This window comes from Pipistrellus hanaki, assembly GCF_964339955.1.
Source record: "Pipistrellus hanaki genome assembly, chromosome: 12".
Taxonomy (NCBI): Eukaryota; Metazoa; Chordata; class Mammalia; order Chiroptera; family Vespertilionidae; genus Pipistrellus; species Pipistrellus hanaki.
In genome coordinates this window covers 6,378,995-6,403,818 of record NC_140514.1, presented here as the reverse complement: position 1 = coordinate 6,403,818, position 24,824 = coordinate 6,378,995, and the positions used below count along the sequence as shown (strand labels likewise).

The 24,824-nt window shown below is 46.0% G+C and overlaps 2 protein-coding genes across 4 annotated transcripts in view; one reads left to right on the top strand and one right to left on the bottom strand.

Moving 5' to 3' along the window:
* TDRD15 (tudor domain containing 15) overlaps window positions 1–5,927 on the bottom strand; it is a 545,892-nt gene extending 539,965 nt beyond the window's left edge. For 2 of the 3 annotated variants that reach the window (XR_014796493.1, XR_014796494.1), the window contains exon 1: window positions 5,699–5,927. The gene's annotated coding sequence lies outside the window, so the exon portion shown is untranslated. The remainder of the gene's footprint in view (window positions 1–5,698) is intronic. The other variant, XR_014796495.1, reaches the window with a different exon arrangement.
* Window positions 5,928–6,680: 753 nt separating this feature from the next.
* Window positions 6,681–24,824, top strand: part of APOB (apolipoprotein B) — a 37,855-nt gene continuing 19,711 nt past the window's right edge. The window contains exons 1-19 of the mRNA XM_084900717.1: window positions 6,681–6,875; window positions 7,229–7,267; window positions 8,227–8,342; window positions 9,721–9,866; window positions 11,834–11,987; window positions 12,787–12,942; window positions 14,259–14,383; window positions 15,242–15,327; window positions 16,287–16,506; window positions 17,255–17,482; window positions 17,702–17,819; window positions 17,924–18,070; window positions 18,781–18,992; window positions 19,269–19,506; window positions 20,031–20,207; window positions 21,611–21,802; window positions 22,673–22,840; window positions 23,276–23,490; window positions 24,272–24,436. Coding sequence (XP_084756843.1) covers window positions 6,809–6,875; window positions 7,229–7,267; window positions 8,227–8,342; window positions 9,721–9,866; window positions 11,834–11,987; window positions 12,787–12,942; window positions 14,259–14,383; window positions 15,242–15,327; window positions 16,287–16,506; window positions 17,255–17,482; window positions 17,702–17,819; window positions 17,924–18,070; window positions 18,781–18,992; window positions 19,269–19,506; window positions 20,031–20,207; window positions 21,611–21,802; window positions 22,673–22,840; window positions 23,276–23,490; window positions 24,272–24,436 — 2,969 coding nt within the window. The 5' untranslated portion in view covers window positions 6,681–6,808. The remainder of the gene's footprint in view (window positions 6,876–7,228; window positions 7,268–8,226; window positions 8,343–9,720; window positions 9,867–11,833; window positions 11,988–12,786; window positions 12,943–14,258; window positions 14,384–15,241; window positions 15,328–16,286; window positions 16,507–17,254; window positions 17,483–17,701; window positions 17,820–17,923; window positions 18,071–18,780; window positions 18,993–19,268; window positions 19,507–20,030; window positions 20,208–21,610; window positions 21,803–22,672; window positions 22,841–23,275; window positions 23,491–24,271; window positions 24,437–24,824) is intronic.

The following is a 24,824-nucleotide window of genomic DNA, read 5'->3' as shown; positions in this document are numbered from 1 at the left end:
CACTACTCCCAACCCCTGTTCTCCAGTTCACCCCAAAGCAACCGTTCTAAGATGTTTGGTGTCACTTTATTTGTTAAGTATTATTAGCTTTGTATATATTTGCTTGTAAAACATATTGAGCTGTTTTGTGTGCAGGAGAGCTTCATGTCTCAACCAGGGCATATTTTCCAAAAGAAAAAAAGAAGAATGGTCATCAAAGGGCAATGAACTACAAAAGCAGACCCAGAGACCGAGAACATCCCTTTTTCTCCTTCTGAGAAGACAAGGGCTCAGGGCCCAGCCCCTCAGTGACTGTGGCTCTCAGACCCATGTGACTGGTCACCAGTTGGAAAGCACCCGAGAGGTGCAGTGCCCTGATAAGGGACTGGCCTTGCTCATTGAGCAAGAGGACTGATGTCATCCTCACATGAGGAGAGGTCGCACCCTGTTAGCAGGGAGGCGGAAGAGGTCACTCGTGGCTATGCGCAAGCTCACAGAACCTGAAAATGTCTAAAAATAAGGCTCAAAATGAATCTTTCATTCACAAAAATTAATAGAACGTAGACATAAACATAACGTCTAAAACTATAAACCTCCTGGAAGAAAATCTATACTAATAAAAGGGTGATATACTAATTAGACCAGATAGACCAGACATCTTCTAGTCATCCAGTCCTTCTTCTGGGCAAAACCATGGTGGCGGGGGCCGAGGCGGAGGTGATTAGGGGTGGTTAGGCAGGCAGGCCTAACTGGTACAAGATTTCTTTTTGAGGTGATAAAAATGTTCCAAAATTAATTGTGGTAATGGTTGTACAATCTTGTGAATATATTAAAACCATTAAATTTTTCACTTTAAAGGGGTGCATTTTATAATATTAATTTTTTCTCAATAAAACTATTTTTAAAAGAAGTCCCTTTCCAGGGTTGACCATAGAACAACTAAAGGTCTCCATTATTTTTAATGACTTTATTAAAAAGCGAAATGTTGCCATTAAAAAAAGAAAGAGAAGGCGCCCCTGAAACTAATGTTTCTACCCCCACTTGTTTCTACCCCCACTTTTGCTTTAGTAACCAAAGCTGACAGTTCTGGGGGTGGCCTGACTTCTTCCTCCTCCCCACGTTAATAACTTCTCCATTTCCCTTCGCCCCTCTGGACCAAGAGGTTCAGCCCAATACCCATGGCATTCTATACAATCTAGAGTTTTCATAATATATGTGCTAAATTTTATGCTAAATATATAAGATGCAGTTTATACAGTAACCCATGGTTAAACAAAGATGGAATTGGTCAAAAAGTCCTGTCCACAGCCCAGGCACAGCGAAGTATGCTCTCTCCCAGTCCTCATCCAACTTTTCTTCACCTCTCCATGTCCGTGGACTCAGCTGGCTGGCTGGGCTACAGGCTGTCAAACATGTCAAACATAGTGTCAGCTTCAGGCCATTGCTCTTCAGTGGTGCCACCCAACCCAATTCCGTCCATCAACCAAGATCCTGCTCGTGTCTCACCTCCTCCAGAGCCCGTAAGAGCACTTTAGACCAATGCGATCTAGTTGTGTAGACCCTCCCTTGTGGCTTTATGGGCACTCATTCCTAGCTGAGATGCGTATTCATGCCCCTTTACTTTTTTGGTAAGCTCTCAGTGGACAGAAGGCTCAGGGGCTCCTTAAGTCCTTAAAGAGAATTAGTGGTCCTAGGAATGCTGAGGCTTATTTATCCAGCCAGCCAGCCAGCCATTTATTATGAGCACTGGTCTCAGTCTTATGAGGGTAATTCTTTCATGGTTCTTAGTCAGAAAACTTAACACACACACACACACACACACACACACACACACACACACACAAATGGGTAAAGAGTAATTGACCACCCTGACCAGTGTTGCTCATTGGTGAGAGTGTTCTATTTCTCAGGCAGTGTGTCTTTGTAGAGGTGGGTCACCTCCTGGAAAACCCATCCTGCTTAATAGTTCTGAATTCTCAGCCCCTAAATGCCCTGAGGCTTGAACCCCATATAATGTATGCCTTTTTTTTTTTTTTTTAAATTACCACGTCCTCATAGAATCAAAGTAGTCCGAGCTACAACGGGTCTAAGAGGTCATCTAGTCACACAGATGGAACCAACACTCAGAATCTTAGAGTTTATGATCCTGGTTTACAGATGCTGCCCCCTTTCATAGTGATTCAAATTCACCATACATTCTGCATTAAGCTCTAAACATATAAAGCAAACCTATCTCACAAGGACCATCCCACATTATAAGCAGAGTGTTTACTCCTTAGCTACTATCTGCCTAGCCAGGAAGAGGTGTTGGTGAGGGAGAGGAGAGAAGAATACAAAGGTGAAAACTGCATACCATTCTTGCCCTCCAAGCTTATCTCTCTGGTTGTCAAAGTACTATGTAAACAGGTGAAAAATTAAGTCATCTTGCTGGAGAAAAATATAGACAGTTTGTCGGAAGGCCCTCTGGGGTCCATTGCCCTATATAGAAACTGATAGGAGGTCAGGGTCAGAGGCCTGGAGGTCTAACTGGGCTGGACAAGTGAAAGGCTCCTCGCAGCAGGTGGGGCTGGATGGATATGCTCTGCATCGTCAAGGAAGTGATACTTCATCCCACAGAGTGCACATGGACAGTGCTGACTTTGGGCCTCTTTCCCCTAGAAGGAACTGCTGCTCCTCAGCATTCTGACCTTGGCTCTTGGATAGCAGAAAGGCAGAGTAGGAAGGTTTCTTTCTCCCTCCTCACAGGAAGTTCATCATCCATTGGTGATATCTCCATTTGGTTGACCCTGGCCCATTCCACCATCTCCTACCTGTGTCATTCACGTGAAAGCCCCTACCTTTTCTTGATAGTTCTTGTGTGTGTGTGTGTGTGTGTGTGTGTGTGTGTGTGTGTGTGTGAGAGAGAGAGAGAGAGAGAGAGAGAGAGAGAGAGAGAGAGAGAGAGAGAGAATTGGCATGTACAGACCACACTGGGAATAGTTCCATCTATAATTCTTAAAGTTGACAAGATTTCCAGCTTCTGGGCATCATTTGCAATTATAATGCCATCAGAAGCAGAAAAGAGATAGACTAATTAATCATTGTCAATACTCGTCTCTATTTGCCAAATGAGTGTTCCGGGCAGCATAGCTGGAGGTACTTTGTATCAAATCCAGATACCTTTGTTTTATTTAGCATCATGGTCACTGTACATAAGTATCCTGGTAGCCATTGGTATATGAAAGGCATCGATTCATTGATTTGTATTCACCAAATTCTGTACCAGAGCACCTATTTCAGTATGAGAACAACACTGAACTCAGAATGTGGGCTTCTGAGGGGCCTTTCATAGCATCCACGGTTTCCTAGACTGGGCCAGGACCCTTCCTGTCATCTTCAGATAAACAGAGTGCATTGGCTCCCTTCCAGAGGCCCTCACTGCTTTAGCCCACATTATCCAATTCCTTAAAATTCCGCTGGCCAGGCTGCTTTCCAATGGGTTCCCAGAGCTCTGTGATTTCTCAGACCGATGGTTCACCCCATGGGACTTTGCATTCATGAACTGATAAGCCATAGCCACTCACTGAGATTAGCTTTGTGACAGCAGAGTGTGTCTCTGCCGGAGTCACTGGTCTGTCTGCTGGAGCAAGGCCTCCTTTCCCCTCAAGAGAACAGTGATTTCAAATACCCAGAATATTAGGCATCAGCAGAGATAAATGGTGTCTCAAGTTCAGCAGCAGCCACAGCTATCCGTACCCCTCCTGAATGCCCTCTTTTGTTTCTGAACCCTATCTTCAGCACTGATTTCCTATTTTCGTCCTATTAGCCTGTTTTCATAGAAGTTGTTGTTAGCTAGCTCCCATAGGTACCCTAAAAGGCACTTCCTCTCTAACATACACATCATAAGTTACCAGTTATTGAGGATCTTTTCTTTATTGGGCATCATGCTATCAACGCAACTATCTGCATAATTGTTTCATTTCATTCTCACAAAAATTCCTATGGGGAAGGTAGATCTTTTAATTCTGTTTTAGGGATGGTGAAAAAGAGACCCAGGCTGGTGAAGTCTCTGCCCAAGCTTTCAAAACTCACCAGAAACCCAGCCGGGATTCAATTCCAGGTCTTCCTGACACTGCTTTCCTTTATGTAAAGCTGGCCTCTATGAACCAGTATTTTCTCTGTCCAATGAGTAACTTATACTGGAAGGTTTTCTGACTCTTCATTCTATCTGAGGTCTCTATATGAAAACTGGTCTATAGTCTTGAAACTTAAAACATTATTAGGAGAGGGAATTGAGAAATGTTCTACTTAAAGAGGAAGGAATGAAGGGTGATATCTGTGGTCCCAAATAAAACTATATTTTCAAATCGCTTTTGAAAAAGGATCTAGGTAGATTTTGTAATTTAAGAAACATCTTATGCACTAAGCCTTATCGTATTTTCGTGAGTATGCTCAAGTTCAACTCAACAATTCAACATGTGCTGTGGTGCTGGTGTACTTGAGAATGAGCATGGAGGCCCAGCACAGGGTGACTTCCAGAGGAAATCAGAGAAAGGAGGAGATCACCCCAGTCTCCAGGCTTTCTCCTTTAGAGATGACAGTCAACCCAGAGAGAGCCAAACACCCCACAAGTTTTCTCTGCACCCAAGTAATCAGATTCATTTTTATTCTCAAATCATAAAAATCACATCTGTCTGTTGATGCTGATTCAAGGACAGCGACTCCATCTGTTCCCAACATAGAAAGCCTGTATTTGTGCTGGTAAATTAGAGTTAGCCATCTCTGTCTGGTTTCTTTGTGACTCACCCATTCTCCTTAAAGAGACCATTTCCTAAAATACAGCAGCTCCTTCTCTGGCAAGTCAGTCACTTAAAATAGGTGTGTGTGTGTGTGTGTGTGTGTGTGTGTGTGTGTGTGTTTTAAATGCTCAGAGAATACACCTGAAACCAATACAAAATAATATTGACTGTAAGCTATAATTAAAGAGTAAAATCTTGCCCAAACCGGTTTGGCTCAATGGATAGAGCATCAGTCTGCGACTGAAAGGTCCCAGGTTCAATTCCGGTCAAGGGCATGTACATTGGTTGCGGGCACATCCCCCGTAGGGGGTGTGCAGGAGGCAGCTGGTCAATGTTTCTAGCTCTCTATCCCTCTCCCTTCCTCTCTGTAAAATATCAATAAAATATATTTTTTTTTTAAAAAAGAGTAAAATCTTATTTATAAAAAAATTTTTTAATGCTCAGAGAAATGCCATTTTGGAGTGTCTAGCTTCTCCAGCACCTTCACAGTTCAGTGGCATAGGCTTGGCCAGCCCTGGGTTGAGACCTTCGTAATATCTCCTCTTTACAGTATGAATATGCCACGGATGCAAAGCAGCTGACCATTGAAGAGAGGGTGGCTGCCCGCAGGGGTTGTATTAAACACCATGAAACCGTACATGAATGAGGAGAAGGGTGGGGCTCCGAGGCTAGGAATAAGGCCACATTGTGGTCTTTGTACACTACTACTGTTTCAGATCATGACTCTTCTGGAATCATCGGTCCTACCACCAGAAGACTTAAACAGCTTCACAATTATTGGTTACATCCAGATCTGGCACAGAAACAACGCGTTTCAGCAAGTAGTGACTCTGTGATAGGCGCCTAGGGTATTCCTTAGTCCACACTCTCTCTTCATGGCCCCTCCATGCCCACTCTGCCAGCAGGCATACCTGCACCGTTCTGCCCCTCCCACAGCCTACCTCCATGGCTCACCAGCAGCTTCCTGTTTACCCATCTTGTCTCCCCAACCAGATTGAAGGTGCCTTGTGGACACGGCCAGTCCTCAGCGATCTGCACTGAGCGTGATTCTCTACGGCTAGGGATAGTCTCCTGTGGGAACGGTCCTGCGGAGAAGGTTCCGGATGTTTGGGAGGAACGCGGCATATCCAGTCCACTACTCTGCTTCTCCTTTCCAGCCTCCCAATCTCTGGAGGAAGCCCAGGCTCCTCCCCTCAATTTGCCCAGAGGACTCTGCCAAAGGGGTGGGCTCTGGGGTGTGGAGTGGGGGGTGGGGAGACCCCCACTTCATGAGGGATTCTGGACGATTTGGGCACCTGGCTCCTGCTGTGAATATGACTTCTTTGCCCCTCAAGGTGACTTCAGGCCCCTCAGGGTAACTTTGAGTCAGTTACTCGCCAGACCTCCCTCCTTCCCCTTTCTCTCTGCTGCCTTCCCGTGACCTGAATCCTGAGCAGATAACCACAGCCACACATATCTATCGGGATTAGGGATGCCCTATCAACCCAATATCCACCCAAATGGGAAAGAATGGAGAGAAAAATGTCTCCTCCAACATGCTGTGAAGGGCTGGCTCCCCAGTGGGCTACAAAGTGGGACCAGGGAGCTGGGGTGGGTTGGCCCCAGTGCCTGGCCATCTGAAGGCCCTGCTGGGCCAGGCAGGCTTCTCAGATGCCAGCCCACTGTCCCCATGGCCTCGCCCTCTGAGACCCCCCACCCCACCCCCAGGAGAGGACCAGCCAGCCAGAGGAAAGGCGGTGTGGCTCTGTCTGGGTCCCAGCTGAGCCCCCTGGCCGCAGGCCCCTCCTCGGGTTCTGAGAGGAGCCCTGGAAAAGCAAACAGGCCGGGGGCCGCCCTTTGGACCTTCTGCAGTTCTCTGGGCGTTCCGAAAGCGGGGCGGGCGGCCTCATATAAATAGGGTGCCGACTCAGGGAGCGCATTCTCACCTTCTCATTCAGTGCGGAGGCCTGCCTGCGTGTACCCCTGCGTGTACCCCTGCGTGTGGAACCAGCGACGTCCTGAGGCCAGGCCCAGCCTGCGAGGTGCCGAGAGGGAGCAGGCCCAGGTCGGCCATGGGCCCATCAGGCCCAGCGCTGCTGGCGCTGCTGCTGTTGATGATCACAGCAGGTGCCCGGGCAGGTGAGTGCCGCGGCCTCCTACCCGCCTACCCTGCTGGGCCACAGCATCCAGGGTGTCCAAGAACCCAGACAGAGGGGCAAAAAGCCAGTGGCAGGAGGGGTGACTCAGACCTGCTGGGGCAGCTCAGACCTGGGTCAGAGGGAGGGCAGTCACATCTAGGGCCAGGGGCCAGGGCCTGGTGGGTGGGGGGAGGCCTAGGGACAGGGGATGGAGGGGCTGGGAAGACGGTTCTCCAGAACCTGCTTCCTCCTAAAAGAGAAAAGTGCTGTGCGTGCAGAGGTCCTCCCTATAAGACCCCAGGGCCCACTGGAAGACAGGGAAAACCCACAGCTCTCCTTCTCCATTTCTTACAGAGGACGAAGTGCTGGAAAATGCCAACCCGAGCTGTTCAAGTAAGGCGCTTCCCCACTGGGCATGGAAGGGCACCCCAAACCCCCACCCACGCACCCACCTGCACATCAAGATGCCAGGATGCTGCACTGAGCCCTAGGAGCCATTCCTTGGGCCTCTGCCCACCCCAAGGGGTCTCAGCTCCTTTCTCCCTGACCTCCTGTCTATCCTAGCCAGGGGTGGGGTGGGGAAAGAATGTCATTCTGTTGACCCCTGGACATTTTGGGACATCACCATCCTGTTTGTCAGTGGCTAATCATTGATTCCAGGCACATGACTGTGAACAAACGCTGACTTTAACCTTTGTGCAGTGACCCAGATCCCCTTTGTGTTTACCTGACCCCTAAGGGTCAAGGGAGCTGGCCTTGCTGTGGTACCCTGTGTTCTTCTGAGAGCAGGAGGCTGGCCTCTGATGGGGAAGCACTGCCATCTGGTGGAAATCTGCCATCACTGCAGCTGTCTCAAATGTCCCTTTTTTCTCAAATTGTTCAATAAATTCCTCTCAAGCTCAATGGCAACATTCAGGTGTTTCTCCACTCAGCCAGATACCCCTAATGCTTAATGAGCGTCGTCTCTGGTATTTAGGAAAACCAAGAAAGCACCACAGGATTGTGCTTTTTTCTAGCTGACAAGGCATTAGAGATCTCTGCTTTATGTTGTCTTCTTAATTTTCCAGTCTCTCCTATCGATTTTCTGAGCCCCACCACTTGAAAATCACCTCCTTGTATCTCAAGTGACATATTCAAGGAAATCTAGCTAATTGAAATGTTAGCCTCAGCAAAACATGGTGGAGACATTAAGTTGATAAAGGGAAAATTCAGCATAATACAAAGTCAACTAAAAATAATTTGAGTTTAATTACCTTTTTAAAAAGTATCTATGCCACTGCCCCTCTCTGCCCAGAACTGACTCTTAGAGAGTTATTTCTGCTGCGTGGCTGACTGATCTCTCCTCATTTTAGAAGGCACAACTCGATTCAAGCACCTCAGGAAGTACGTGTACAACTATGAAGCCGAGAGTTCCAGTGGCGCCCCCACGTCTACTGATTCAAGGAGTGTCACCAAGATCAACTGCAAGGTAGGAAGGGGAGGGCGTGAGGGAGGAAGGCACTGGACGACCCGTAGCCCACAGCTGAGCAAACCCAGCTCATGCCAAGACGTTTGTGATCTCAAAGGGCTGGGAGCTGGCCCTCCGTGTGAAAGCCACTTTGCTGAGAAGTTGTCTGCACCCCCCTCCCCCCCAAAAAAAATGCCAACCGGATTTATTTTCCCACCAGCTTCTAAGATGTCATTGTAATTGAACATGACGAGAGAGGTCTGGTGGGTGAGCAAGGGGAGTGGACATCTCGGGAGAGCATTCTGAAAGGCGGTGTTGATCATCTCAGTCAAATAGCTTCTTTTACTAAAAAAACAAATGGGAAAGGGGGGAAAAGGGAAGCATGCAGTTTGTTCTCAAGTCAGACTTTTCGTATTGAGGCTGAGCACACTCATGCGTGTTGATATGGGACAACGCTAAGAGCCACTATGGGGGTTCAGGGAGTCTTCGTTCTAAGGCCCCATCGTCTGTGTGGTCAAATAAGGTAGCCATTAGCCACATGTAACCATTTCAATGAAATAAAAGTAAGACTTCTGTTTCTTAGTCCCACCAGCCGCATTTCAAGGGCCCGAAGGCCACACCCAGCTGGTGTCTCCCATGTTAGATAGTGCAAATAGGGATCCCACCCACCATGTGGCATGTGTTTTAACAGTTCTGGGTAACAAGTAGGGAGCTATTTAAATCCAGCTAGATGTGAAGGCTTGAATGGTTCCTAAGAGATATGGACGGGTTTGATTTTTCTGATTTGTGTGTGTGTGTGTGTGTGTGTGTGTGTGTGTGACTTTTAAGCACACCTTTGCTATTAAAACCAATGGAAGCCCTCCTCCCACCTCCTGTTTTTCTTATTAACTCACACTCCTAAGGCTACATGTCTTCTAACCAGTCATACCCCTTTATAGCTGAAGTGACCACTTCTAGAACCAGTAAAAGACATCCTCCTTGACTTGGTACCCCAGAACAAAAAGTCAAAAAGAGGCCTGGCTGGTATGGCTCAGTGGTTGAGCCTCGACCTATAACCAGGAGGTCACAGTTTAATTCCTGGTCAGGGCACTTGCCCGGGTTGCGGGCTCTATCTCCTGTAGCAGATATGTAAGAGGCAGCTGATCAATGATTCTCTCTCATTATTGATGTTTTAATCCCCCCCTCTCTCTCCCTTTCCCTCTGAAATGAATTTAAAAAAATTTTTTTTTAAGTAGGACTATGTCTAGGTTGATTCAGGAGAGCTCCTGAGGCCTGTTAAGGACACCTGCGGTTCCTCTTGGTGTCTGATTAGAGAGGAAGCCCTGGGCCTCGGGGGTGGGGCTGGGGTATCTCACCTTCTTGATGGAGGGTCTTAAGGTGCCGCTCCTCTGTCTTCTAGGTCGAGCTGGAGGTCCCCCAACTCTGCAGCTTCATCCTGAAGACAAGCCAGTGCACCCTGAAAGAGGCGTATGGCTTCAGCCCCGAGGGCCAGGCCTTGCTGAAGAAGTCCAAGAGCTCAGAGGAGTTTTCTGCGGCCATGGCCAAGTAAGCGCGGGCCTGTGGATTCCAGCTCGTGAGCTTCCGGGGTTGTGTTGCGGGTTAGGGTGTGTGTGTGTGTGTGTCCACTGAGGTATGAATGTGTGTGCTCACAGTAAGCACATAGATGAAGGTATTTGTATTTGATATTCACCATGGATCAGGGAATTGCTGAGTGTTCGCAACAGTCCAATAGAGAAAAGTATTGTTTACCTTCCCCTTATGATGGTCCCCTAATTGTTATTGAAATGAGTTTCTTAAAGATCTCATGCTTAAACTCCTTGAGATAATAAAGCTGAGATGGTTTGTTTAGACACGGAAATTCTTGTTTAAGGAATTAAGCAAGAGTGGGTGCATGGCGGTCTCCAGGGAGGGTCCCAGCAGGACTGGGCAAGGGCTGGTCTGCAAGGGGTCCAGGCCTGGCTTCAGGTAGTCCAGGGGGAGTGCAGGCCTGAGCCTCTGCCAGGACACCCCGACTGGTTCAGTCCTGTGCTCCACCGCTGGCACCGCTTCTGACTGATCGTGGCCAGCTGGTACCATATGCTAGATACTTTGAAAGTTGCTCCTCCTCATCTTCCAATCATTGTTTGTAAATTCCTGCGAGTGTGGAAATATAGGCAGTCATAGACTCATGGCTTCAGTAGCATGGAAACTCCCTGCCCATCTTCCGGTTGGCAGAGAAGGCCTTGATGCTGCTGTCTCTCATCAATGCACCTTGTGTGACCTGAGACTTAGCTGTAGATGAGGGAGCAGGTACAGTGATGGAAGGGAGTGAGCAGGAGTTACGTGTTGGTCCTTACCCTCCTCCAAACAAAAGGGACTCCTGCTCTTGACCACCTCAAGGCTTCGCAGGCCTGCCTCGCAGTGTCTGGAACTTTCTGCGGGAGCGAGAGCTGGGGAAGACGTGCCTGTGCTCCTTCTCCTCCTGACTGAACTAGAGCAGGTGTGGCAGCTCCCAAAGGCAAGGCCCTGAGAATGAAGGCCCAGCCATGGCCTGAGACCATGTCACAGAGTGAAAGTCCAACAAGTGCATGAAAAGGAGCTCAAATGGCCTAGCAGTCAGGAAATGCAACTGATGTCCTAGGATCTGTATCCCCTTATACTCATAAGATGACAAAAATGTGAAGCAGATGCAGCACCTGTTGCTGGTAGGTCTGTGAGGAAAAGAGTACTTCCGTGCATTGTTGATGGATGAGAACCATTAGTCAATATCTATTACAATTAAAAATATGTTAGTCTTCGGCACAGCAGTTTTGCACTGCAGGATTCCAGTCTATGAAAAGAAAAGCAGTAATGTGTGGAGATATAGACATAAGGATAAGGATGTTCATTTCAGTGATGTTTAGGTAGGAAAAAAAATCCAGAGAGAAAATTAATGCCATTAAATAGGTGAATGTCTGAATAATAATAATAATAATAATAAATAATTCTATATAAGCCTAGAATTCGGTGTTTTGCAGTTTCTTAGAAAGAATCAGTTAGGGCTCTACCAACTGACTCAGAAGGATTTTCGTGGAGGAGAATTGAAGAAAGGGAAATCGAGAAGGATGTGCAGAGTGCGAAGCCATTTGCACAAAACAAGCGCTGAGGAACTCTTTCTGTGCAGATGTTTATACCCACACTTCTATTGGGACTGTCTGAGTGGGGAGGGATGGCAGCAGAGATGAGGGTGGAGCAGAGAGGGGACAGGTGAGCCAGCATTAAATGAAAAGAAAGAAAAGAATGCTATCACATACACATACTTGTATACCTTCTTAAAAGGTAGGGATCTATTTCTAAAGAAAAGATGTAAAAAGAAAAAAAAAAGTAAAAAAAAATGTTAAAAAGGCTGCAAAGCCACCCAGCTTATGTCCGACAGGCTCCTGCTGTAGAAAGGACACTTCTGTGATCTCTCTCTCTCTCTCTCTCTCTCTCTCTCTCTCTCTCTCTCTCTTTCTCTCTCTCTCTTTCTCTTTCTCTCTCTTTCTCTCTGACAGGTTCGAGCTCAGGCTGGCCACTCCCGAAGGGAAACAGGTTTTGCTTTACCCAGACAAGGAGGAGCCCAAACATATCCTGAACATCAAGAGAGGCATCATCTCCGCCCTCCTGGTTCCCTCGGAAACGGAAGAGGACAAGCAAGTGTTGTTCCTGGTGAGAATTCAGAAAGCTGATAAGAATGGCCCTTTGACCGCTTCTCCCCATGTCTGAGCTGGGTCCCACTGTCCACATGAAGTGGGGTGTTGACTTAGCTAGTTGCACGGGAGGCCCTACGTCCGGGTGAAACTCCAGTGCCCACGGCTTTCCTGTCCTCCGGGCTCACTGTCAGATCGGCCCGAGCAGATCTCAGTTCACAGCAGTTCCTGGGGACCCCTGGCCACCCTACTCCTTTGTTGGGTTACGTTCTAGTCCCACCAGGTGCAGCACGGTGAGGCCTCTGTGTTGAACCGATTGCCAGCCTTGTTTAAGAATTCAAGGTTTCGATCTGAGAGAATTCCATTTCCTTCAGTCCCAGGACCATTTCTGAGCCCTTGCTGGGTTCTGGGTTCTGGGTTCTAGACTGTACTACGATTGGAGAATACAGAGCTGCATCCTGCAGAGACCTTTCCTTGAGGCCTTCCTGGGGTCTGAGGGGAGAACCAGAACAGTACAACCCAAGGCAGATTGGAACACATGTCGTTAATGAGCAGAGGAGAAAATGCCCTGAGAGCACAGAGCATAAAGTTGGAGTTGGCTGGGTCCTAGGCGGCCAGCCCACTGTGCCTTGGAATCAAAACCCCCTTCCCCAGGTCCTCACTCTCTGCAATGCCCACGCTCTGCGTGGGAGGAGGAAGGTCCCTCCAAATCCATGTCGCTCCTACCTTTTCTTCCGGCTCCTTTCCCAGCCCTTTCCAAAGCACCCAAGGATATGTTCCCACATGGAATGTGCCTGTTGTATCTTCTACTTCCATAGGATACCGTGTATGGAAACTGTTCCAGTGACTTTACCGTGAAAGCGAGGAAGGGGAACGTGGCAACAGAAGTTTCCATCGAAAGAAACCTGGAGAAGTGTGACCACTTCCAGCCCGTCAGCACAGGAGTGAGCCCACTGGCTTTGATCAAAGGCTTGGTAAGTCTCACATCACCATTGCTCCTCACACTATCCCCTTTGGTAGTAAACTCCTGGAATGTAGAGCTAGGAGGGATCTCAGAGAAGGACCTGCCCAGCCTCCTCTTCTTATAGACTACAGTGGGAAACTGAGGGCCACATAGGAGAAGGGCTGCCCAAGGCCACATGGCCTGTTATGAGTTGATCCAGCACTAGAATCAGGTGTCTGACTTACAGTCCTGAACTCTGTCCTTTTTGCTGTCATTCTGTCATTGGCACCAAAATCTTCTGCCATCACTTGAGAGTAATGGCTGGCCATCTCTGAGAAGGCACCAAGACCCAGTGTAGGCGAGCAAGCCACATACGGTTCCTTCCTGTGCAAGGGCTGGATGTCCGAAGTTCTAAGCCTCTAACCTCCAAGAAGACCTGGGTTCTGCTCTTCTCTCCCCCTAACTCCCATGGGGTGGAATGGCTGAGAGCACTCCAGGGTCCTGTCTTTTCATTCCGTGTATGACCCTGATCCATGCCTGGCCCCTCTGTCTCCTGCCTGGGACACGCCCTCGGTACTAACCTCTGATTATTCTTAACAAAGGTCATGTATCACCTCATTACCTGAGCTTACCTAATGCTTATACTATCTCCTGGACATGAATCACAGCTTCACTTAGTAAACACGAAGGACTTGAGTAATCACGCCATGCCTGGAAATGCTTCTGGTCACTGTCCTTGGACCAGAAAACAGGGAGTCTGGTGACCACAGGGCCATAGCCAAAAAAAGGCCAGTGCACTGGTGTCTGTTGTTTTTTCCTAAGGAGCTACTGTGTGCTCAGCCCCACTCTGGGCTGCACAGACGGAGGGTCAGTGGCAGGTGAATGTGGACCTTGTCCTCAAGGTGTTTTCAGTCTAGTGCAGGAATATGGCTCATACGCATGTCGACAGAGGACAAAGATGACACAGTGATGAACTGAACAGGCCAGACAAGCAGTCCTGGGCCTGACCACAAAGGGGAAAGCACTAGTCACCTAGCTCTTTGGGCAAAGCAGCTGGTAAAACCAGTTAGGAGAAATGATGGGTGAACATCATTAAATCTAGCTAAGTTTCACAGAGGATATGGACCATGAGACCAAAAGATACAAAGGATGCATCAATGGAAGAGACACAAGGATGGGCTTCCAGGCAAAGGAAACACGGGGAGCATAGTGTGTGAAGTACTAATGTGTGGTGGGGCAGGTATGTGTACCATGCCAGGCTGTATATCCTTTGTGTAGGATGAGATGTCCAAGGGGGGCAGAATAAGAAGAGTCTTATTAAATGCTTTTCGCTCATCTCATTCACAGACCCGACCCTTGTCAACTCAGATCAGCAGCAGCCAGTCCTGCCAGTACACCCTGGACCCTAAGAGGAAGCATGTGTCAGAAGCCACCTGCCAGGAACAACACCTGTTCCTGCCTTTATCCCACGAGTAGGTTACCTGCTGCACCCCTGGTTTATCAGTGATGGGGTCAGTGTGAGCTGAATGATTCTCAGCTTCCCTCTTCCAGGCTAGGCTGTGAAGAGGTACAAAGCAGAGCCCATCCCTGACCCCTTTTCAAGCTAACAGTTGATTTGTTGGGGAAAATCTTAGACATTTTGCAAAAACTGAGACCCCGATTTTAAGGGTTATAGGTCAGGAAAATCCAGGATCATTGCAGTCTGACTGGTTAGAAAGACTTTGTGGAGGATTTGGAATTTAGACTGGAGACCTATGTATCCAACTCCATTTTGAAAATTGGTCAATCAACTAATGTTTATTGAATAACTTACATTCTTGGCACTGTGTGGTGGGAGAGACCAAGGAATTTTTGAGGCACAGACTTAGTCCTTTACTCTCCAAACACTCCAAACTGGTTGAAGGTATAAGATGCATATGCCCTTCGATAGAAAGATAGCTAGTGTGACCAGGAGGAGGTGGGTCCTATTTATTAGGAGGGTCAGGATGTTTGGATTTAACTATGGTTTAAAACACATGTGTCAAACACAAGGCCCGCGGGCCAAATCCAGCCTGCCAGGCCTTGCAATGTGGCCCACACCGCGCTGTCATCACTGCACTCCGCTGTCAGTTTATGACATTGTCAGTTTATGACTGTTCAGTAAACCATTCGGCCCACGATTTAGGCTGGATTTTAGATTTTGGCCCCTTCTCTGATTGAGTTCGACACCCCTAGTTTAAAAGGTGGGCAGGACTTAGGTAGAAGTGGAGGCAGGGGTAACATTCAACATGAAAAGTTGCTCTAGGGAGCAAGCCATCCCTCGTTACCTGCTGTCCTTCCTTTATCTCCAGGAACAAGTATGGGATGATGGCACAGGTTACACAGACTTTGAAACTTGAAGACACACCTAAGATCAATAGCCGCTTCTTTGATGAAGGTAAGATTTTATACCCACATGTTTGTCAGGGCTGGGAAATCTTCCCAACATAGTCGACATGTCATAGCTTAGCTCTTTGCTGGGGCCCAGGAAACTTCTGCTGACTAAAGAGGTAAGTGGGCTCTGGTTTTCTAGCTGGGGACTACTGTAGTGAGAAAGCATGTTCATCGGAGAACATGAGAGTGACAATGACATTCAGGGAAGGGAGAAGTTTCCCAAAGCTACCTAGATTTTTATAAGTAGGCAACTGGCCTCCTAAGTCTAACTTTCGTAGATCTGACAACCTCATACACCCTGTGATAAGGCCTTGAACCCAGGGCAAGTGGCAGAGGGCCTTCAAAGTCAGGAGTCAGTCTTTGGAGCTGGTAGGAACTTCAGAAATCTCTAGTCCAACTCTAGCCCTGCATTTGTCTTGTATTTAAATCTGTCTTATGCATTACACACATACACACACACATCCTCCCTAGCAGGTCAGAGCAGAATACCGGGAGGGTCACTAAAGGGTCCTCCCCTCCCTAACAAGATGCTGTTAGATTCAACTGGAAGAAATAATGGGTGTGCCTCAGCTCTCGTCTTAGCTGTAGCCATATTAGCAGCAGCACCTACTCAGGGGTTCTTGTGGGCAGAGAGGTCATCTGCTACCACATTCAAATAAGCCTGGATTCAATTTCAGCTCTGCCTCTTACATCCAGAGAGGGCTTGGACAAGGCAAGACACTTCAATATGGATCTTAGTTCCCTTATCTTTTAGTTGAGGAGTATTACTCACAGGGATAGTGTGATGACTCAGTGAAAACCTTGAAGTCACGTGCCTAGCACAGAGCCAGACACATAGTAGGCACCGATACAGGATAGTTTTCTTTTCTTCTCCCCTTTGCTGGTTCCCAGTTTCCAGTAGACCTAGATAGAATTGAGCTGTAGAAGTAAGCAAGGGTTCCTTTGACACTTTCCTCCTTCCAGGTACCGAGGAGGTGGGTCTTACCTTTGAGACCACCAAGTCTACATCACCACCAAAGCAGGCTGAGGCCATTGTCAAGACCCTCCAGGAACTTCAAAAACTGCACGCCTCCGAGCAGAATGCCCAGAGAGCTAAGCTCTTCAGTAAACTGGTCACTGAGCTGCGAGGCCTCAACAATGAGGCGGTCTCATCCCTCTTGCCAAAGCTGGTCGAGGTGTCCAGGTATTTCTTCAATGGTGGCAGCTCAGACTTTCATACACCTTATACACCTATGGCAGAGCTAGACGTTAGCCAAACAGAATCTCAGGGACCATTGAGATATTGACCCAGCTAGTCAATTAGTCGATCAGTTCATGTTTGCTGGATAGAGAAAGAGCAGCTAAGCTGCCTAGAGTTCCATGGGGAACACACACATACATACACATGTTGCATCTAAGATATGTGTGTGTTTTTAAATAAGAAGAAAATATTTCCCACATTTTGATGGGTATCTTCTCATTCCTTGTTGTGTTACCCTGGGAGGTTTCAGAGACAAAGAAGTCTGGCCTTTTGTGGGGAGAGAACTCAGGCAAACAAAGAAACAAAGTAATACTGTGGTTTCTGTGTACTTCAAGCCACTGGCTCTTAGTGCTGTGAAGGTCAGAGAAGAAAGTGAGGGATGAGATGAGGCCATGCCGATATTTTCTTGGCATGTTCTGTGTCCTGGCCAAAGGGCAGTGGTAACAGTGCTCTTTGAGTTATAAGACCAGAGGTCCTTCTTCAGACGTGGTGCACAATGCCTCTTCGGTGGAAAATGCTCAGAGGGAAGACTTCCTGGTCCTTGGGATAATGGTTCTGAGTTGGATTTTGAACTAGATTGGGTTTGGACAGTGAATAAGGGAAATAAGGGCAGGAGAAATACCATGGGCCAAGGAGATTTTAGCTGCCTTGAAGGTGACCTATGTAACTGTCTCTGTCCTTTCCTCCTCAGCCCCATCACTTTGCAAGCCCTGATTCAATGTGGACAGCCCCAGTGTTACACTCACATCCTCCAGTGGCTGAGAAATGAGAAAGCCAACCCACTTCTGATAGATGTTGTGACCTATTTGGTGGCCCTGATCCCAGGGCCCTCAGTCCAGAGGCTGCAGGAGATCTTTATCACAGCAAAGGAGCAGCAGAGCCGGGCTACTTTTTATGCTCTGAGTCATGTGATCCACAAGTGAGTTTTTCCCTGGTTCTCCTCCTAAGAGCTGAGGAACACCCACATCTCTATATTAAGAGTATACCCCTTCTTCTACTTTCAGACTCTAATGCTCACCCTTGTTTTTCCCCTTGGTCTTTTTGAGAGTAGTAACTTGAAATAAGAAATCGGCAAACACAGTTTGGATTTTGAGATAAACCTAGTCATGCTTACTGGGTCCTAACTCTTACTTTGTAGCTATCATAAGACACACCCTACAGCAACTCAAGAGCTGATAGACATTGCTGATTACCTGGTGGAGCAGATTCAAGATGACTGCACTAGGAATGAAGATCACACCTACTTGAGTCTGAGGGTACTTCTATCTTTTCTGTAATATGCATCATTTCAGAAGCCCTTTTCATGGCCTCCTCTTCCTTCTCCTGCATCCTGATTCCCTCTGTTTGCTTTTCAATGCAGGTCATTGGAAACATTGGCGGAATCCTCCAGAAGATCACCCCAAGACTCACATCTTCAGTCTTGCAATGTGTCAAAAGTACAGCGCCATCCCTGCAGATTCAGAAGGCTGCTATCCAAGCCTTGCGGAAGATGGAAAATAAAGACGAGGTAAGGTCCACAGAGGAGGTCTTACATTGAACATTATTCAGACTGACAAGGATTTGGAATGCAAGCCTTAATCTCATCATTCTATGGACTTAATTCTACTGCTTTCTAATTGTAAACTTTCAACAAGCCTATTGACTTGACTGCCTGGCAGTATGTGAACATGAGAGAAATATTTGACCTTGCTGCTGCTCCAGAATGCAGGGTTTGAAATGTTCATTACATGCTATCCTCCTACCAAATTGAACTCTTAACTTAGGAAAATAGACGTGATTTTCCCCAATCTAGGATAGGCAACCTACAGCCATCTTAGATAGCATTGGCTCCATATCTTTAGATTCTACCTTATTTATTAGCCCCAACTCTCACTATCCCTTTCTACCTTTACCCTCATATTGAAATAATTTATATTAAAAACAACTTTATTTTCAGTTAGTGGCAAGTCTCCAACAAGTCATAACTTGGCCATCACTTGCATATTTTAATGAAATTGAATTTGACATGCATTTAATAGGAGTCTTCTGAGAACCCCTCTTTGAGGTGGTTGCTCTGGAAAACACTAGCAAGAAGATTCAGTACCAGCATTAGGAGAGTTATTAAAGAGAAATTTGGCTTACACATTATAAATTGCTTACAAATCATGACAACTGTTTGCCAGGCTTGTTCTGTGTCAACCAAAGGACAGTGGTAACAATCTCCTCTTTTGGCTCCAGGTCAGGGAAGTCCTCCTTCAGACTTTCCTGGATGGTGCCGCTCCAGGGGATAAGCGACTGGCTGCCTACCTCATGCTGATGAGGGACCCTTCTCAGTCAGATGTTAGCAAAATCACCCAACTTCTCCCGGAGGAACAGAATGAACAAGTGAAGAACTTTGTGGCCTCCCACATTGCCAACATCTTAAACTCAAATGAATTGTATGTCCAGAGGTAAGTAAGAGTAGTTTCCCCCACCTGTTACAAAGGGCTGAAATTCCAAACCTAGATTTGGATTTAGCCACTGACTATTCTTTCTAAAGCATTCTTTCTTCTGGAAAAAAAAACAACAACAAAAACACTTTTTCAAAAGTGCAGCAGACCTGAGTCAAACTCTCGGGGCTCATGAATTTGGTAACAATTAGAAATCCATCTTTACTTGGGGTGAGAGAGACAATGCATAAGTTACATGATGTGTCAGCTCAAAATATACTCCTTCTTTTCATCTAGTTTGAAAGAGTTAGTGAAAGAAGCTCTGAAAGACTCTCAACTTCCAACTGTCATGGACTTCAGAAAATTTTCCCGGAACTACCACTTTTCCAAATCCGTTTCTCTTCCATCCCTTACCCCATTCTCAACCAAAATCGAAGGTAATCTTATATTTGATCCAAATAATTACCTGCCTAAAGAAAGCATGCTGAAAACGACCCTCACTGTCTTTGGACTTGAATCAGCTGACCTCTTCGAGGTAAGTGTGAGACTGAGAAGAATCATGTTTTCTATCCCGTTGGGTTCTACACCATAAATAGAAAGTCAAGAGATCATGAGCCAATAGGAGAAGAATAAGAATGATCACTTTGAGGCCTTTTTCTTCCCACCTCCCTGCCTCTCTGCTAGGAGTCATCTGAATCATAACTTCTTATTGTGAATGGAAATGCAGAAGTCCCAGGAAAGACCTTGGACCCAAAATCCAAGGGAGTATATGAGGTCTGCTGTCAGACAGACCTCCCAACTCTGAACCTTTGATTTAATTATTTGTTCTCTTCTAAACCTTAGCTGCCTCTTCTGGAAAAGGGCACTGTAGTAAGTCCCATCTTTCAAGGTTCTACTAAGATTTAAATAATTCAACACCTGAGGTGTGCTAAGTTCGGTTCCTATCTTACGGTATTCGCCAAATGCTTGTTTAATTGGATGTACCTAAAGAGGGAAATGGGAGGTGGAAATGCAATGAGGAAACCTGATAGCCTTTTCTTCCCTGGTTTTCTTTCTCAGCTTGGTTTGGAAGGAAAGGGGTTTGAGCCAACCCTGGAAGCTTTATTTGGGAAGCAAGGATTTTTCCCAGACAGCGTCAACAAGGCTCTGTACTGGGTGGATAGTAAAATTCCCAATCGTGTCTCTGAGGCCCTGGTGGACCATTTTGGCCTCAAAAAAGATGATAAACGTGAGCAGGTATGTGTTTGTTAAGAATTCTCTTAAGGAAAGCTTTGGGTCTCAATGCAAAAACATTCTTTTTCTAAGCCTAAAAACAACCAAGAAATTATTTAACTGAAGTGACAACTATGACTTTTATTAATCAGTCCTATGAAAGTAAGAACCAGTATCTTCTGCTGTTATGGACCTCCTGGCAATGTAGAGTGCTTAGGAACCAGACTTTTTAGAGGCCCTGAAGCCTATTGACTAAGAGTGTGAATTCTGGGGCATGGGTTTGAATTCTTTCCTCACTGTCTTCAAGCTAGGCAACCCTGGGCATGCTGCTTGATATTATGTCTGTCTGTTTCTACATCTCCAGAATGCTAATAATAATCCATACCTCACAAGATTATTTAAAGACTAAATATGATAAAGTATATAGAACATTAAGCCGAGTGCCTGGCTCTGATACTGATTATTCAATAAGCAGATACTATAAATAATTTTTAAATTCATATTTTCATTATTATTCACTTCTTTCTTTGGCTCGCACATCAGTGCAGTAGCTTATTGAAAGCAAAATTCACTTTGGAACTAGCAAAAGCCCCCACTGACAGAGTAGAAAATAGATTGTATAATCTGGAGCTTCTTAGTCTTTAACTTTTTGCTACCCAGAATGTGGTTCAGTCACTGGCATCAAATCAAAGTTTGTTAGAAATGCAAGTTGCCAAGCCCCACTGGGATCTACTGAATCCGAGCCTGCAATTTAATAGGATCCCCAGGTAACTTGCACACACATTTCCATCTGAGAAGCAGGGAGGTCATTTATGCCTAGGTGATCACAGATAGCCCCGCCTCCATCTTCTAATCTACTCACCTCCACTTGTGGCTGAGGGTCCTTGATCTACTTTGAGTCTGTCAATCACTCTTTTCTCTCTCGATGCCTAAGCATCAGTCTATGGAATTCTCATCTCTAAGAAACACTTGTTAAGTGTCAGGTATTTTTCAAACTTTTGGCCAATTTATTTGGCAACTCATTTTCCCAAGAATCCCCTACCTAGTATTCTTCCGTAGACCAAAGAGAGGGGGCATGAACAGGGGAGGGGAGAGAGATAGAGGATCTGCTCATTGTATGGAGCTATAGAGATTCTAGCATCCTAGAGAGCAGAGATCCCTCTTTCTATGCATTCATTATTCAAAGTAAGAACAGTGGGGAAGCACCGCTGTCCCTGACAAGACCTTAGTTTTGTTCATCTCAATTTGAAGAAGCTCTTTGTCCTTCAAAGAAGAGGCGAGAGCCTGATTCCATTGTCTGCCCGGTACCTGACCCTGACTGCTTGTATTTAGTCCTTCGTGGTCAGCAGACAGGCACCATGTCAGAAACCTAAAGGTGTTTGACAGCCCTGACATCTCACTAGATATGTTATTGTTAAAAATCCTAGGACATGGTCAAAGGAATTATGGTTAATGTTGAGAAGCTGATCAAGGACTTGAAATCCAAAGAATTCCCAGAAGCCAGAGCCTACCTCCGCATCTTAGGAGAGGAGCTTGGCTTTGTCAAGCTCGAAGACCTCCAGCTCGTGGGAAGGCTGCTCCTGAATGGTGTCCGTACTCTGAAGGGGATCCCCCAAATGGTAAGTGGGTCAGGCCCCATCATGGGTGATGAGATTAGTCTGTGCTCTTTTTAGCTCTCCCTGCAGATTCCAGCCACACAACCCAGCAAAAGTGTGTGAGCTCCCATCAAAGGTTTGCCTGGATGTTCAGTGAAGAAGATTCTTGGATCACAGGGAATTGGTAACATTTAGAAATTAAACTGTTAGATGAATCTCTTAAGACCATTCATTTGTTCATCTGGAAAATAATGCTACAGATTTATTTTAATATTGAAATGATGTAAGAATATATTTGGCAAACATTCACCTATTATCTAAATGTGAGCTATAGTTTTTTTTAATTTATTAAGAAGGAGAAAATATGGACATTTACTCCCTAGGATTTAATAAATAGTTTGCTTTAAAAAAATATTTCAAGTTATTTTCTAGCTATGTCTTAAAAAACAAAAGCCAAAGCAAATTAATATGTATGTCATCTCAATAACTCAGTTTCAAAAACTCAGTGATTTTTAAATTCATTTTATCGCAACATATTGTACTTTGAGTAAATCTTCATTTACGCTTAAACTCAAAAACAAAAAACAAAAAAAACAACAACAACAGAATAAAGCCATGCCAGACAGTGAGACTTCAATCCCAAAAGCTTTGAGGCCCAGCAAAGTCTTAAATGCCTGCAGAATCATCTGTTGAAAATGATATGATATCTATCCAGGGCAATATTTTATATCCCAATGTGTTGAAATCAATAATCATTCATGTTTACTTATTATACTACTCAGCTAATCTATGCTAGATCCAATAGAAGAATTATTGTCTAATGGGAGGGAGCATTTCACAAAGCCCACTTCGAGGTGGCTGACATTTCATGGTTCTCCCCTGTTGGGTCTACAGATCGCAGAGGCCCTAAAGAAAGGTTCAAAGAATGACTTGTTTCTTCACTACATCTTCATGGACAATGCCTTTGAACTTCCCACTGGACTCGGGTTACCGCTGCAAGTGTCCTCCTCTGGAGTCATCACTCCTGGAATCCAGGCTGGGATGAAACTGGAAGTAAAGGATGTAAGAGTCCGTTCACCTTCTGATTCCTCCGGTTGTTCTTTTCCTCTTGGGTGGTGCCCTTGTGCAACCTTCAAATGTGTTTCTGGTTCATCGGTGTAATCACCACATTCATGTTTATGAAAAACTTTAGGGTTCCACCTCGCTAGCTGCCATGGGGCATGGTGGTCACATAAGAACTCAGCTATTCTTTCAACACATGAGGATCCCTGTCATCCTTTTATCTTATGCTTAAAGTTAACTTGGGCACTTTCTGGTCCTGGGTATCAGTGTTGTCTGGATAATAGAGAATGGAGACCTTGGCTTTCTTCCTTCAAACAAATCACAGTAATGTTTGCTGAGGTGTGCTCTATCCAGACATGTTTGCCCAGGGATGGGGAGGGGGGCTTGATCTGACTGCATGGGACTAAGCTGAACAGGTCATTTTCTGACTTACAGAAGATGCAGATGGAACTGGTGGCAAAGCCCTCTGTGTCTGTGGAGTTTGTGACAAATATGGGCATCGTCATCCCAGACTTTGCTAGGAATGGGGTGCAAATGAACACGAACTTCTTCCATGAGGCGGGCTTGGAGGCCCGAGTTGGCCTAAGCTTCAGGCATCTGAAGTTCAGCATTCCAGCTCCAAAGAGGCCAGTCAAGCTGCTCAGTGTCAGGTAATTCCTTCGGTTAATTCTGACTAGCCAGTTTGAAAGAGAATGGAGTCTGTACCTGCAGGACTTGGCCAGGCCAGACAGTTAATTGAGATAATTCTGGCCCCAGTGGATCTACGGGGACAGAGGGAGAGAAGGTACTGGAATGCCTATTTTTAACCTAACCTAGACTCACTAAATAATTACAATTTCCCCAACCCTTCACATTTTACTAGAGACTAAAGACCTACTGATTAACTAGTTGTTATTAGGTTGTGACTTTTCATTATTCATTTGTTTGTTTTGAGAATGAAAAAAACACTAGCTCTAGAGAAATCATCCTTGGGAGTGTGTGTGTGTGTGTGTGTGTGTGTGTGTGTGTGTGTGTGTGTGTTTGTTTAATGCAGATGGAAAAGGGCCAGTAGAGTCTGAGGTTTCAGATGAAAGAGACACAGGGCACTTCTTCCCCTGCATCACAAGAAGGAAGGGACACTCCTGAGGTCAGGTCCCAACAATGGTTATTTAACACCTCTGAGCCTCTGTTTTCTGTGTAAAATTAGGGTCCTCATCCCTGCTGTGGTGGGGATTGCAGATAACAAGTGAAACACAGAGCCACTGTGCTTGTTAGCCTTGTTGATGTTCTTCTTACTATGATTTGTTTCAGAATAAATCAAAGAATTTGAGGTGGGTTTAGACAGGGGGGATGTAAAGGACAAAATCAGGGGGCATTTGTGCTTAGAGAATCAGCGATGTTCATTTCGATCCATGACTTGGAGATAACTCGGGATTTTTCTTTCTTCACTAGTAACACAATGCATTTGGTCTCTGCCATCAAAGAATTGACTCCACCTCTAACGGAGAACAGGAATTCCTGGTCAACTTGCAAGCCTTTCTTCACTGGCCTGAACTACTGCACCACGGGCACTTACTCCAACACCAGTTCTTACTTTCCTCTGATCGGAGACACCAGGTCAGCCATGCTCAATGTCTCGCCCAGCATCTGCTTACCTTCCACCTTATGGCCACCTAACAGGGCAACAGAAAAAAATGCTGTGTGTTGTAGGCCTGTTTCACAAGCCTCAGGGATTTGCACCATCTATCAATTATTTAAAACAGTGGTCCTCTACCCGGCACACCTGAAGGAAACGAATTCCTGCCTAAACTTTGAGTCTAGGACTGGGTTCTTCCATGGGGGGGAAAGGAGTGGGCAGTATTGGAAGGTGAGAAGTCATGACCACTGAGGGAAGTCTTAGCTCAAAAAATAAATAGCCAAGTTTATTTATTTGAGGGACCTACACCCTGAGGGACCTACACCCCAAGGGACATACACCCATGACCATTGAGAAATACTCCCTGAG